The 16,055-nt window shown below is 42.1% G+C and overlaps 2 protein-coding genes across 5 annotated transcripts in view; one reads left to right on the top strand and one right to left on the bottom strand.

The window, feature by feature from the left end:
* Positions 1–16,055, bottom strand: part of LOC121677850 (major facilitator superfamily domain-containing protein 8-like) — a 57,596-nt gene that overhangs the window by 41,028 nt on the left and 513 nt on the right. The gene's annotated exons all lie outside the window — the stretch shown is intronic.
* Positions 8,084–13,045, top strand: LOC121677851. Of its 4 annotated transcripts, none has more exons than XM_042056912.1 (7): positions 8,084–8,267; positions 9,810–10,492; positions 10,590–10,635; positions 11,171–11,262; positions 11,371–11,481; positions 12,059–12,326; positions 12,569–13,045. In XM_042056912.1, exons 1-7 carry the CDS (start codon positions 8,232–8,234, stop codon positions 12,716–12,718), a joined length of 1,386 nt encoding a protein of 461 aa, XP_041912846.1. In that variant the 5' UTR covers positions 8,084–8,231; the 3' UTR covers positions 12,719–13,045. The 4 variants fall into 4 exon arrangements, with proteins under 4 accessions (XP_041912846.1, XP_041912847.1, XP_041912849.1 ...); XM_042056913.1 differs by having other exon boundaries at positions 11,171–11,261; positions 11,376–11,481; XM_042056914.1 differs by lacking the exon at positions 8,084–8,267 and adding an exon at positions 9,065–9,272.

Genomic DNA, 16,055 nt, shown 5'->3' on the forward strand with positions numbered 1-16,055 from the left:
ATGGCATTACCAGGTACTCATAATGGCCGGTGTGGGTGTTGAATGCAGTCTTCCACTCGTCACCCTCCCTTACTCGCACTAGGTGGTAAGCATTTCTAAGGTCCAGTTTGGTGAAAATAGTGGATCCCTGGAGCAACTCAAAAGCAGAGGTGAGTAAAGGCAGAGGGTACCGGTTCTTCACTGTGACATCATTCAGACCTCGATAATCAATGCAGGGGCGAAGAGAACCATCTTTCTTTCCCACGAAGAAGAACCCGGCACCAGCAGGAGAGGAAGACGGGCGGATGAGTCCAGCTGCCAGGGAGTCCCTGATGTAATCCTCCATAGTTTTTCTTTCAGGAGGGGATAGTGAGTAGAGGTGACCTTTGGGTGGAGCAGTCCCAGGGAGGAGATCAATGGCACAGTCGTACGGACGGTGTGGGGGCAGAGATGTGGCTTTGGTCTTGTTGAACACCTCTCGGAGGCCATGGTAACATTCAGGGACATTAGAAATGTCGGGGGCAGTGCTGGGGGGTACTGAGCCGGGGGGCAGCGCGGCAGCACGCAAACAGGTCAGGTGGCAGGCATTTCCCCACTCTTTCACAATTCCGGAGGCCCAATCGAGGTGAGGATTGTGGAGACGGAGCCAAGGGTAGCCCAGGATTAGGGGTTGGCCTGGAGAGCTGAGCAGGTGGAAGCGGATGGTCTCTCGGTGGTTTCCTGACACCATCATTGAGATGGGGGCTGTGACGCTGGTAACTGTGCCAATTACGTGACCGTCCAGGGCCCGGGCTGGAACAGGAGTGGACAAGCGATGGCTTTCCAAGCCCAGCTGACGAGCAAGTCCTGTGTCAATAATGTTTGCTTCTGCGCCAGAGTCCACCAGGGCTGCCAGGGTGTGGGTGGAATCAGACAGGTGAAGACAGACTTGGATGAGGGGTTTACGGCTGATGGAGGGCTGAATGTTCATTGAGCTCATCCGGATTCCTCCTACATCTGGTGAGCTCCGGCTTTTGCTGGACAGGTGGCGACTCGATGACCATCACCACCACAGTACAGGCACAAGTTGGAGGTGATGCGTCGCTGGCGCTCTGCAGGGGTTAGGGAGGCGCGGCCGATCTCCATCGGTTCAGACTGGTCCGGCTGGCTAGATGGTGTGGCAGGTGCGGACAGAAGGGCAGTTGGGACACTCCGTGTGCTGGTGGATGGACTCTGGCGCCCTCTCTCACGACGGCGGGCCTGGATCCTGCGGTCGATGCGGACAGCCAGAGCAATGGCTTCATCAAGAGTGGGGGGTTGATCATGGGAAACCAGCTCGTCCTTTATGTAGTCCGCCAGGCTGTGGAGGAAGGCATCCACCAATGCTTCCATGTTCCAGGAGCTCCGACTTGCCACAGTTCGAAAGTCAATGGAGTAATCCGCAACAGTCCTTCTGCCTTGGCGAATACTAATCAGGGTCCGAGATGCCTCGGCTGTTGTGGATTCCAAATCAAATACCTTGAGCATCTCCTCTGCGAATAGGTTGAAGGTTGCACATGCTGGGGTCTGGCGCTCGAACTCCGCCGTTCCCCAGAGTAGAGCTCGGCCCGTCAGGTGAGTGATCACGTAACCGACCCTCGCCCCTTCAGTGGCAAAAGTCCTGGGTTGCAGGGTAAACTGGACACGGCAGCTCGTCAGGAACGCCCGTACCTGGGTTGGGTCGCCGCTGAACCGCTCTGGATTGCCGATCCTGGGTTCTGGGGCTCCGGCAGCCACGGCAGCAGTGGACTGGGCAGGAGACTCGGGTGCTGGGCCGGTGAGCAGGCTGGCTGGGGCTGGGCCGGTGGGAGCAGGCAGAGGAGAAAGGTTCGTGAGAAGTTGAATGATCATTGCAAGTTGTTGCTGTTGCTGCTGGAACTGCTGACGCTGTTGGTAGCCGGCTTGAAGTAGGGAGGCAATGTCAGCAGTGTTGCGGTTTACCTCTCTCTCTGTCTCTTCCAGGCGTTGCATGGCGGTGGGTGGTTCTGGTTCGTCGGTTTCCATGCTGGTTCGACCGTGCGCTGGGTCCATGTTTGGTCAGATCGTACTGTCAGACACCAAACAGGACGAGGACCACAAAAGCGTCACGTTCAAAAGTTTATTTAAGGGTTGGGGGTTTCAGGGGTTCCGGGGGGGGGTACAGGAGTTCCAAGAGTCTGCGTGTGTGTTCCCCCAGTAGCCGAACAGCGATGGCAGGAGCTGGATGATCCGGGAATTCCTGGGGGAAACACACACACAACAGCAATTGAAACGAAGCAGCAGTACAGTCAAGGACTAGGCGGTATTCGTAGAAGAGGGACGGAAGGCAGGTCAAGATTACCAGGGCTGGAGAACACAGAAGTAGTCGAGCGGGTCTAGGATCACAGGCAAAGAGTCAGAGGCGTTTTCCTAAAACAGGCAGGTAACTGGTGCTGGTTGCAGACGATCTGACAAGTGTGGACTGAAAAGCAAGGCTTTATATAGAGGGCATGATGAGTGGTGAATGCAGTGCAGCTGGTAGGTAACGAGGGTGAGGCAGAGCAGAGCAGGAACAGGTGGAGGTCATCAGACTTCAATCAGCGTGTGTTACCAGGCAGATAGAGAGCTCATGACAATTATTATTATTATTACAGTGCATGCAAATACATGCAACACGATAGTACCTCTCACCTTGGTCACAAAGATGAAGGCCTTAGGACTGAACACCACCCTGTGTCACTGGATATTTGACTTCCTCACCAACCGTTCACAAGTGGTTAGAGTGGGGGGTCTGACATCTGACTCATTAACCATCAGCACTGGTGCTCCCCAAGGCTGTGTTTTGAGTCCACTGCTGTACAACATATACACACATGACTGCAAAGCCAACAGTAGTCATACCTCCATCATCAAGTTTGCAGATGACACAGTGATCTTGGGCCTGATTAGTAACAACAATGAACAGCTGTACTTGGATCAGGTTGATGAGGTGGCACAGTGGTGTCAATCTAACAGCTTGACACTGAATATCAATAAAACCAAGGAAATGGTAGTGGATTACAGAAGGCAGCAGCAGAACTACAGTTACACCCCACTAATGATCAGCGGGCAACCTGTAGAGAGAGTCACAAGTTTTAAATACCTTGGTGTCCACATTACTGAAGACTTAACATGGACTGTTAACACTCAATATGTTCTGAAAAAGTAATTTTTTAGACCTGAGCTGTGTTGTGTGAAAAATAAGATTCTAACCTAAGTTCTGTCTAAAACCGATCATCTGAAGGGCTGACTCTTTTATTCTTCAGTGTATATATCACCATCAAATTTGACCTAACACCATTAACTGAGGCCTCTAGCTGTTGCTGCCAGATTTACCACTGATAAATAGATCTGTCTTAGGATAATATGATTGGCATTATCAAGTTCTGTATATATATATACAAAACTGTGATTTTTACTTCAAGCTTACATTGGTAAGTGTTCATTAGTGTATTCTGAAACAAAGAATGTTGATCAATATTGAATTGACAATTTATTTTTACTGACTGTCATATACTCTAAGCTAACATCTAAAGTAAGTGGTTTTCAAGAATACTGTAAGACTATGTAATCTGAATAATCATACTGTAAGTAATATAATGTTATACACAGCAGCTTTTTTGCATTTACATGCAATGGTAATTCCCTGGAATTGCATTTTCTAGTTCTCTATTATTATTATTCTTCCAGGCCCTAATTTGACTCGAACCGCTTATCGTAGAAACTTGGTTCAAACTTTGACACGTAGCTCTTGAACCAAATTTTAGCATAGCATAGCAAGCATAGCATAGCAACCACTATAATTACCCTAGCAACAATCTAGCAACCACTTTTATAGCATAGCAACCACTATCATAATCCTAGCAACAGCCTAGCAACCACCTTAAATACCCTAGCAACAACCTAGCAACCACTTTTATAGCTAACCACTTTTATAGCATAGCAACCACTATCATTATCCTAGCAACAGCCTAGCAACCACCTTAAATACCCTAGCAACAACCTAGCAACCACTTTTATAGCATAGCAACCACTATAATTACCATAGCAACAACCTAGCAACCACTTTTATAGCATAGCAACCACTATCATTATCCTAGCAACAGCCTAGCAACCACCTTAAATATCCTAGCAACAACCTAGCAACCACTTTTATAGCATAGCAACCACTAAAATTACCCTAGCAACAGCCTAGCAACCACCTTAAGTACCCTAGCAACAACCTAGCAACCACTTATATAGCATAGCAAAAACTATAATTACCTTAGCAACAGCCTAGCAACCACCTTAAGTACCCTAGCAACAACCTAGCAACCACGTTTATAGCATAGCAACCACTATAATTACCCTAGCAACAATCTAGCAACCACTTTATAGCATAGCAACCACTATAATTACCCTAGCAACCAACCCAACAACAACTTTGCATGCACTGTATTTCCTTCAGGAAATGCTTTTCTAGTTATTATTATTCTTCCAGGCCCTATTTTGGCTTGAACTGCTTATCGTAGAAACTTGGTTCAAACTTCGACACGTAGCTCTTGCTGCAAATTTTCGTTCTATGACTTTTCATATTTCTACGACTTTTACTTTTTGAGATATTAAATAAAAACTAAACTTTATAATTCTCCATAGACTTAACATGGCTTTATGACATCATAATAGGCTATTAAGGAAATAGAATGCAATCAACTGCACCTGTGCTCTCTCACTGACTGCCTGCAGCAACTTGAATGGAACCTCTTCTGTGTCCCTCTCCATTCAACTGAATAGCTCACTTCTCATCCCAACTTTCTTTCACTTCCTTTTCTTCACTTTCCCTCATTTTCTCTATCCCTCTCTCTATTTCTCCCAATTTCAATAACTTTTAACTATTCTTCCTTTGTTTTACTATTTACACATTATAAAGCATGGTAACCACTATAATGACCCTAGCAACAACCTAGCAACCACTTTTATAGCATAGCAACCACTATCATTATCCTAGCAACAGCCTAGCAACCACCTTAAATACCCTAGCAACAACCTAGCAACCACTTTTATAGCTAACCACTTTTATAGCATAGCAACCACTATCATTATCCTAGCAACAGCCTAGCAACCACCTTAAATACCCTAGCAACAACCTAGCAACCACTTTTATAGCATAGCAACCACTATAATTACCATAGCAACAACCTAGCAACCACTTTTATAGCATAGCAACCACTATCATTATCCTAGCAACAGCCTAGCAACCACCTTAAATACCCTAGCAACAACCTAGCAACCACTTTTATAGCATAGCAACCACTATAATTACCATAGCAACAGCCTAGCAACCACCTTAAGTACCCTAGCAACAACCTAGCAACCAATTTTATAGCATAGCAACCACTATAATTACCTTAGCAACAGCCTAGCAACCACCTTAAGTACCCTAGCAACAACCTAACAACCACCTAGAAACCACTTTTATAGCATAGCAACCACTATAATTACCCTAGCAACAGCCTAGCAACCACTTTATAGCATAGCAACCACTATAATTACCCTAGCAACCAAACCAGCAACAACTTTGCATGCACTGTATTTCCTTCAGGAAATGCTTTTCTAGTTACAGTGCATGAAAATGCACTGTACTGTTCTTCCTAGGCAACTTCTTCTTATTATTATTCCGCTTACCACTTTTTCCGTACGCAATTTCTCTTGAACAGTTTAACTTAGAAACTTCATTCAAACTTTGTAACGTAGGTCTTCAAACAGATCAGGTTGGTATGTCTTTTCAACTTTGAAACTTAAAAACTTTTTAAAAATCCCCATAGACTTAACATTAAGCAATTAGAATCCTATGGCAGGTGTTCAGGCCACCTGGATCAACTGCCAGTCTCAGGCTTTAAGCATACAAACTGGCCCTATTAAGACTACACATCCTGTTCAACTGTTTCCTCTGCCAAAAACTGTTTCAAAATAAAAGTCCTCACTACAATATTTCACTATTAAACAATTTAACCCTTTAAACTACTGAACTTTTTAACTGTTCAGCCATTGTAACTGTTACTTGTCATCAACTATGACTCCTACCCACTGTAGCTAGTTAGCATGGTTACCATAGTTAACATTGTTAACATTTTTAGCAAAACTGCTGAAAATGATTAGCTAAGTTAGCTAAGTAGCATGGTTAGCATAGTTAGCATGTTCACATTGTTAGCATGCTAGTTAGCATAGTTAGCATAACTACTAAAAATGATTAGCTAGGTTAGCTAAGTCACATACTTAGCATAGTTAGCATCGTTAGCATGTTAGTTAGCATAACTATTAAAAATGATAAGCTAGGTTAGCTAAGTCACATGGTTAATATAGTTAGCATTGCTAACATAATTAGCATGTTTAGCAAAACTGCTAGAAAACGTTAGTTAAGTTAGCTAAGTAGCATGGTTAGCATAGTTAGCATTGCTAGCATAGTTAACATGTTTATCAAAACTGCTAGAAAATGTTAGCTAAGTTAGCTAAGTAGCATGTTTAGCATGTTAGCATTGCTAGCACTACTAAAAAACATTAGCTAAGTAGCATGGTTAGCATAGTTAAAAATCTTAGCATTCTGAGCCATTCCAACTTTCAGTTATCGTCAAATATCTACCTATACACAGCCATTAAACTATTTGAATATCAACATTCATTAAACTTCCAGTCTGTCAACAACTTTTTAAACTATTTATCTTCAACTTTTAAACTGTCTACTTTTAAACTATCATTAAACTATCTATTAAACTAGCTGTCTTTCAACTTTTAAACTATCTACTGTCTATCAACAACTTTTAAACTATCTACATTCAGCTTTTAAACAGTCTACTTTTAAACTATGAACTTTTATTAAGCCATGCAACCACCATGTCTATCCTAGCATCACCGTAGTAACCATCTCTAGTAGAAACTTCATTCAAACTTTGTAATGTAGGTCTTGAAAAGGACACGTGGGGAATGTGTTTTTCACTTTTGTAAACTTTATACTTTTTGAGATTTTAATAAAAAACAAGCTTATTTTTCCCCATGGGCTGATGACATCACAATGGGCTAATTAACTTGATTTGCACCTGTATCAACTTCCAGCTGCTCACTAGGACCCATCAAAGGGCCAGTTAAACTGATTGCACCTGTATCAACTGCTTTCTGCTTAACTAGGCCAACTCTCTCTGTGTCTCTCCATTCTACAAGGATATAAGGCACATTCCATCCAACTTTCTATCCATTCATCCTCTTTAAACCATTCACTCATCCACCCATTAAACTATCCACCAACATCCATTAAACAATCTGCCTATCAACATCCATTCAACTTTCTGTCTATCAACATCCATTACACTATCTAAATTCAACTTTTAAACTATATACTCTGTCTCAGGCTTTAAGCATACAATCTGGCTCTCTTAAGACTACAGATTCTGTTCCTATTAAGGTTTTGCACCTCCGTTCTAATGTTACGTCACCGTTTGTTTACAACTAGAGTGGTAGGCAAGAATGGTAGGCAAGGCACTGCAGAGTGGTAGGCAAGCCTACAACAGTCGGGTTGCATAGGCTACACATAGTTACAAATAGCTTCAAAATTGAAATTTTAATATCAAATATTGACTGGGATGCCGACCACGTGTGTAGGCCCTAACAGTTGGTTTTACAATAAGAGGCAAAAAGGCGACGAACAACCGTTTAGCCTACCTATCCTCATGGTTGTGGAGGATGATTGTTAGCAGCTTGAAGTCTTTTATTCTCAAGATGGCCTAATGGTGTAGCCTAGGCTACTGTCTACGAAGACATATAGGCTAAAATATATGGAGTGAGGATTGTCTCAAAAAGATTTAAATAAATATAAAAGGATATATATACATATACATACATTTATAAATATCCAAGTACAAAATACAAATATAAAAATGTGACATACAAATAAATAAACAAATTTATATAAATAAACGTGTCTTTGTAAATATATTTTCGAGATTTGAAAATAAATATGCTTGACTTTGTATGTGGAATCTGCATTTGTGAATCTCCTTTTTGCTTTTATGTCGATGACGTAATTTTGAGACATTCCTACTGCACACCAAGATCCACAAATAAATACCACTAGATTTGAATGCGAAGACACCCTCCACTGAACAACCAGCAGATGGCAGTGTTGTGCAAAGGCGTCGTGCAACGATAGCTAGGCTCTGGCTGTACAGTCATTGGTATCCGGTTCTGGCCTCAATCGCAATTACAAGATGAACGTGGAAGCGACCGGTGGATTACCTGGATGGGTAAGTAGTTCTATTTGTTACTTGTGTGTGTTATAGTGGATTTTTTCTTCAGAGAGATATGAGTTTACTTGGTCAGTATACAGACGTTAGCAGGTGTTGACTCGACGTCTGCGAGTGTTAGCCAGGTATGATAGCAGCTCTATGATCCCAGGTCCCTACAAAACGAAACAAATCAAGCTAATTGAGCCCCAGCTAAACTGTAATAACGGAATAAGTAAAGATGGTTATCGTTTTCATCTGAAGGCAGTGTTGTCCACACAGTCGTATGCTTGTTACTTGATGAAAACTATACATTTTTGCTAGCATGGTTAGCAATACTAGTCAACATGTTGCTAGTTTGACACAAAATGTACTGTCTATGGGGTTGGGGTGGGGTTATGGGGTGACCAGACTCCCGTTTTCTGACTGGGCACTCTACCCTGCTGGTGGCTGGTTTTAGTTGGGTTTTAGCTGGTTTGGGCTGGTTTTGCTCATTGGGCTGTAGGTTAGAGAGATGCCGCACACTCCCGAGTCCATCCTTTTGAGGTTCTTTATCAATGATAACGTTTCAGCCTTCCTCAGTTCACATAGGCTCGTAACAGATGTTCAACCCACAGTTTTTAGCCAGAGTTGCTGTGCAGGCTTAGACTAGTGGGCATGTAATACAAGCGTCACAGTAACGTTACAATTGTAGATGTGAGTGTATTGGGTTTACATGCCCACTAGTCTAAGCCAATTATGAGTGCCTGGCCAGCTGTATATAATTAGAACTAATCAAGTATCTGGCTAAAAACTGTAGGTTGAACCTCTGTTACTATGTGATCTGAGGAAGGCCGAAACGTTATCACTAATAAAGAACCTCAAAATGATGGACTCGGAGTGTGCGGCACCTCTCTAACGTACTGACTAACTTTAGGCGGCCAGCACCTCGCAATCTGGTGTGCGTCTGCATCTTCTCACAAGTTTGCTCATTGGGCCACCGCTTGGATTTTCTTGTGAGACCACCTTAGGAAGCTGGTCATGTCGGTAAGTGTAATGTTTTATATTGGTCATGCTGGTGACCAGGCTATCAATCTTACATTGATGGTTTAAGATGGTCATGGCTGGTTTGACCAGCCATGAAGCTGGACATTGCTCTATTAACCAGTCAACCTCCAGTTAAAATGACCAGCCTAAATTGGCCCAACCAGCTAAACCATAAAAACTCAGCTGGTGACTGTCATAAGCTGGGTTAACCAGCTAAACCAGTAAATGAAAACTCACAAAAACATAGCTTAAACCAGCAAACCATAATCTAAGCTGTTTTTTTAAGCTGGGTAGTTAGACTCAGAGCATAGACACACACACACACACACACACACACACACGTGCACACTCACACACAGCCCCCCCCCCCCCCACCACCACCCCTACATACACATAGTACACTGCCACTCCACCCCTACCCCCCCACACACACACAGACACACACACTTAACAATATACACAACCATCACCTTCTACACATGTGTTATTTTGAGTAATTGCCTGAATTATTTATTTATTTAATGTTTGGCTTTCTAGAACGCATTAATGCAGTATGTGATGGAAAGACTGCGCGACAGAGTTCATCGGGCTCTCCAACAAACACCCCTTGATCCTGACTTCCTAGAATTCGTTTGCACACAGGAACTGGTTTTCATGGACATTATTGCCCAGCATGTTCCAGTGCCTCCAGAGGTCATGGACAGATTAATTGAGCTGTGCAGGGCACTTCAGCAGTTGAGAGTGCACCAAGACGATCACTTACCAATGCCAATTCATTTTGAAAGATGTCCTGGGAGTGGGCGACCAAAAATCGCAATCAATATGGATTATGTACAGCATCTGATGGAAAACGGACACCCAGTGATCACAATTGCCAACTTTCTGGGGGTGTCCCGTGCAACACTGTATAGATCCATGGCTGGCCATAACCTGCCTGGCAAGCTAGCTCAGTACAGTAGGTGTTCAGATGCTGAGCTTGATGAACTGGTGTCTCAGGTAAAACAGTGGTGGCCACACTCAGGCTACAGAACAATGAGGGGAGCACTTGGAAGACTAGGCCATCAGGTTCAGTGGGATCGCATCAGGGCAGCAATGCACAGAGTGGACAGCCTTGGGGTTGTGTCAAGGATGACTCAGCTGGGATGTGTTGTAAGGCGCACATACTCTGTTCCATGCCCCAAGTACCTCTTTCATATTGACACAAACCACAAACTGATACGGTAAAGTAATACCTTTGTGGTGCTTAGATCTGTAAATCTTACATACTGTAATCTAACAATTTAAGTATTAACTGTTGTTCCTCTTCTCATCTATTAGGTATAACATTGTCATATTTGGAGGCATTGATGGTTTCTCACGCAAGGTAAGAGTAAAGGATAGGTTAAAATTGTCTATCAATAACTATTGCTTTAGAGACAACATAAAACAGATACAGCAGGTAGCGAGAGCAGGCACTAGGCCTTGGGGCAGCCATGGCCTACTGGTTAGGGCTTCGGGCTTGTAACCGAAGGGTTGCCGGTTCGATTCCCAACCAGTGGACCATGGCTGAAGTGCCCTTGAGCAAGGCACCTAACCCCTCACTGCTCCCCAGGCGCCGCTATAAGCAGGCTGCCATCTGTAACGGGTTAGTGTGTGCTGTGCACCTCACTGCGTGTTTCACTGTGTGCTGTGCTGTGTAAATTCACTAATTCACAATTGGGTTAAAGGCAGAGATGAAATTTCCCTCATGGGATCCAAATAGTATAGGTTATTATTATTATTATTATTATTATTGTCCCACTAGTAGCCTAGTTCCAAGCAAGCCAGACAGGTTAATGGCAAGATACCTGGCAAGACCTAACCCATTTTACTAGTAAGATAATATGACCTTCAGTAATTATGTGGTTGAAATGTTACAGATAATGTACTTGAATGCGGATGACAACAACAGGTCCGACACAAACCTTGCCTTTTTCAGCCAGGCTGTTCAAGAGTTTGGATATCCTCTCAGGTAAATTTGCAGTGTGGTATGAATGACTGACTGTTTTTGAGGTGTGTTTACTTTACCATTAGAGTGTGTTCACCTTGCTACTGCAGTTCCTTGTGCTATTTCTTGTAGAGTGCGAGCAGATCATGGAGGGGAAAATGTGGGTGTTGCCCGATTGATGTTCACCATGCGCGGACCAGAGAGTGGGTGCTTTATTGCAGGAAAAAGTGTTCATAACCAGAGGTATGCTTGGTCTTAGTTTATCAGTAGTTTAACTTTATTGAGAATTGTTATTGGGAAATATTCCTAAATCTGAATAGCAACACAAGCAGTCAGTTGTATTGGACTTTTTATTGACCTGTGTCAAAGTATTGACCAGTAAGCCCTCTTCCTGCATACACACAGCACACGAAACTCTTGCCCTTCCACACCATTCATCACTCATCTCTATGCAGCCTTTACACAACAATATCCCCCCTGTGCCTGTCCACTTTACTGTTGTCCTGTCTTGTCTAGTACATGTGAGGAAATTGAAAGTAAATCTGACTTTGACAACCGGAACATAGAATCTTATTTAAATGTCAATGCCAAGAATTCCATACTCAGGATAATATAAAAACAAGCTATCCATTAGAATTTTACTACTACTTTCAAATAAATAGTAATGCCTTAAGGACAACACACTGACAGACACAATTTTACTGCATTTTTTATACCCATCAACTATATGCATTTGATGTGACAATTTAATGTAACTTGTATCCTGTGTACTATCATCACAACTTGCAACATGATACAATATGCCTTTTCTTTTGAGTAGAATTGAAAGACTTTGGCGCGATGTCTGGATGGGGGCCACCAATGTGTACTACCACATTTTTCAAATGCTGGAGGAAGAGGGCCACCTCGACCTGACAAACACCACCCACTTCTTCTGTCTGCATTACGTCTTCCTGCCTCGTCTCCAGTTGACCTTGGACCTGTTTCGTGGAGGATGGGACAACCACCCCTTGAGGACAGAGCAGAACATGACACCAAACCAGCTATGGGAGCTTGGTCAAATGCAGCATCCAATTCCCGATCCAGAGGTAGGCAGAGGAAGGAGAACCACCTTTTTTGGGAATGTAATGCATGTTCCTAAAGATTGCTTTTGGATTGCAACATGTTTTGCACAAGTTTGAGCTGATTTACTTACTTTTACTTGAGTCTGCATTGTTGGCCCACATTATTTCAGGTTATATTTTATGAACCATTATTACAGAAAACAATTATTTTAATTGCTAATGATCATGATTGTAAACTTGTTTTATGCTTTTTTGTACTTGTTAAGGAGTTAAACATTCCTGAAATAGATTGGGAGCAGAGTGGAGACGTGCCAGAGAACCATCTTGGAGTAAACGTTCCTCAGTTCGAGAGCCCACTCAGCCCAGAGGAACTCAGTGGACTGCAGGAACACATTGATCCGTTGCAGCAATCATAGTCCAATGGTGTGGACATTTATTTGGCAACGGTCACATATGTCCAAAACTTGGTAGAGAACCATTAAAGGTATAGTCAGTGATTGTGTTATTGTTTGGAGACTGTTTGTAGCAAAGATTCTTGAGTGCAGCAAATCTTTTGTTTGCATTGCAGCTGCAGCCAGGGGGAGGGGGGGGTTTGGGGGGTTTTCAGAGCCTGTGACGGTTGTCTGTTGAATATCATAGAAAGACTGAATTTCCTTACATAGACCCAACAGAATGAAGAGCTAGTGAGTTGTGTGAGTGAGTTGACTATACCTGTGTACAATTTGCTACAATGGTACAATAAAACCTGATAAGTGATTGTGACTTTAGTTTTTTATTTAGCAATATAGAACAAACGTATTAATCCAAACCAAATTATTTCCTCTCAGTAAGTAAAACATCAATAGAATTACAATAAAAACAATTACTGATAAAATATAACATTTATTTTAATATTTCATTGAATAACAATAACAACACCAACAATAAAACAATGTTAGAGGATGTTATTTCTTCACATTTCATATCAGGCCAAAACCTGTCTCAACTGACTGAAGGCATGCATGGAGGTCTGATCTTAATTCAGTGCCACTCTTATAGTGATTTGGAATTCTCAGTCGCTCATAGCACGTACTTGAAGTTGGCAGATGATGATGTCCGCGGGATCTCACAACTTCTAATGTTAGCCGCTTGGCAGGCAATTCCCACCCGGTCCAAAACTTCAACAGGTCTTTCAGGACGTCTGAAGATGCTATACCAGTGAAAAACATTAAACACACATTAGGTTATATGCTGTTGGGCATAGGCCCACAATGCACAAGCACACTTGGGGTGAAATGCAAGAAGCTTTCATTTCAATGAAAAAAATATCTGATGATGAAAGAGACAGAGGTCAACTGTTAAGATAGCCTATTTATACAAAAATACTATATGGGACTGATGATCGTGGCATCCATGAGCCACTATCTGATATGAGACTCCCAGAGCGCCTTAGACTTGGGATGTCTGTACACTGATGAACAATCGCGTTAAAATGTCATCAGTTTAATTAACTTAAATGTCAATGTTAGGGTGACTGTACACTGTTAAACAAAGCTTTGTCATAAACCAATATAGAGCTTGCATATTGGTGAATAACGTGTGGATGAGGGAAGCTCATAGCTAACTTATAGCTAAAACACCAGTTAGCTCCTATCCGTTTTGCCACTTTCCGGTTGGGAAAAAATGGCAAAACGGGCGGGAGATTGGTATGAAATATGGGCGAAACACGTAAAAAACGGGAGTGTTGGCAGCTATGAGTCAAACACGATAGCATCATAGCAAAGTTCTTTATAGTCTGTAAATATAGCTAGATCTAGCATCCTACAGAGACGACGATTATGGTCCTGAGCTAGCTAAAGTTAACCTAGATTAGCTGATGCTAACCAACCCAGTTAATCTGAAAGGGCTCATAACCGTTTAATGACATTTTTCTGATCAAATATCAGTGCAATGTGTGTAAAATAATGCAAAAAGCACTACTTACAGTAGATGCTTCTTGATCACCGGCTCTATCCATCATCCACTCCAGATTCTACAATTCTGCTGAATGTCGTGGCGGTGGTAGTGTAGTGGTTAAGGAACTGGGCTAGCGTGCAATAGCCTGAAAGTTGTCGGTTCAATTCCCGGCTTCCACCGTTGTGCCCTTGAGCAAGGCACTTAACCCCAAGTTGCTCCGGGGACAATGTGATCCCTTGTAATATAGCTGACATATGTAAGTCACTTTGGTCAAGAAGTGTCTGCTAAATGTAATGTAATGTAATGTCGTGGTTAGCGCTTGCCTTTATCTCGGCTCTGCCAGACTAGCTGTGGCTGCACAACACTGCCATCTGCTGGTTGTTCAGTGGAGGGTGTCTTCGCATTCAAATCTAGTGGTATTTATTTGTGGATCTTGGTGTGCAGCATAGACAGTAAAAGGTGTGCAGTAGGAATGTCTCAAAATTACGTCATCTACATAAAAGCAAAAAGGAGATTCACAAATGCAGATTCCACATACAAAGTCAAGCATATTTATTTTCAAATCTCGAAAATATATTTACAAAGACACGTTTATTTATATACATTTGTTTATTTATTTGTATGTCACATTTTTATATTTGTATTTTGTACTTGGATATTTATAAATGTATGTATATGTATATATATCCTTTTATATTTATTTAAATCTTTTTGAGACAATCCTCACTCCATAAAAATACAACTTTCTACAGTCATCCGAAAATGAATTGCCAGAGATAGGCTATGAAGGGAAAAAGTGCAGCATTTTAAACATGGCAAGAATATGTTTACCGGAACAGTTTGTTCTAATTTGTCTCGTGAAATTCGTGCTTGTGGGCATCAATCGCCTATCTTCTGTCCTTCTATTTCAAGTTATCATGAGTGTCATTTGATTATATAATCACAACAAATGATAATAAATGAAAACAGAATAGGCTTATGTGCTATAATAACCTACAGGTCAGTTAACTCCCGTATGTCAAAATAAACTGATTTGACCAAATTGTTTAGCGATCACACACAACAACTTAACGCAACCTCAAACACCACTGTTGAACCCTAGATCCTAGGCTACTGCTTCAGTCATGTAAGAAATAAGCAGTTTATGAATTATCTTTACCCGTTTAATCAAGTCCACATGACCAAAATAACAGCATATTTAAAGGCTGAGCTAGCATAACAGCTAATATAGCCGATGCTGCAATGGGTAACTAATAAAAAGTTTCATAGCCTACAATTAATTAACTTTATCACTCACATTCTGAGTTTTTCTGGGTGGTTATATCCATGCAGATCGTCTTCGAATAAGCCATCACTGTTATATGTTATAATATGTTACAGGATCATGACTTTAACGCCATTAATGTTACATGATGCTGACTGACGCTAGCTATAACTGTAACGTCTGGTACTGCCTACCAAAACCTGTCGCTGTTCAGTTGAAGCTAGCACTAAATTATCAAATATTGTTTGATTTTGTGTCAACTTTCAGAGGGAAGACATGTTCCTTTCTGGCCAAATTTCACAGCTGGGATAATCATCATCATCTTTATTGATGCCTGAAATGTTGACATTGCTGAAATACAGAGATGTAGCCTACTGAGAGGCAGCTGCAGACAACTATGTTCAATGGGTTCAACTTGTCCCTTGCCTACCAGGTGGATGTAAACAAAGCTATAGAACCTAGAATACGTCACATGAAAAACGTTAATTTCCTCTGCCCACAACTGTTTCAAAATAAATGTCCTCACTACAATAATTCACTATTAAATAATTTAA

This window comes from Alosa sapidissima, chromosome 12, assembly GCF_018492685.1.
Source record: "Alosa sapidissima isolate fAloSap1 chromosome 12, fAloSap1.pri, whole genome shotgun sequence".
NCBI lineage: Eukaryota > Metazoa > Chordata > Actinopteri > Clupeiformes > Clupeidae > Alosa > Alosa sapidissima.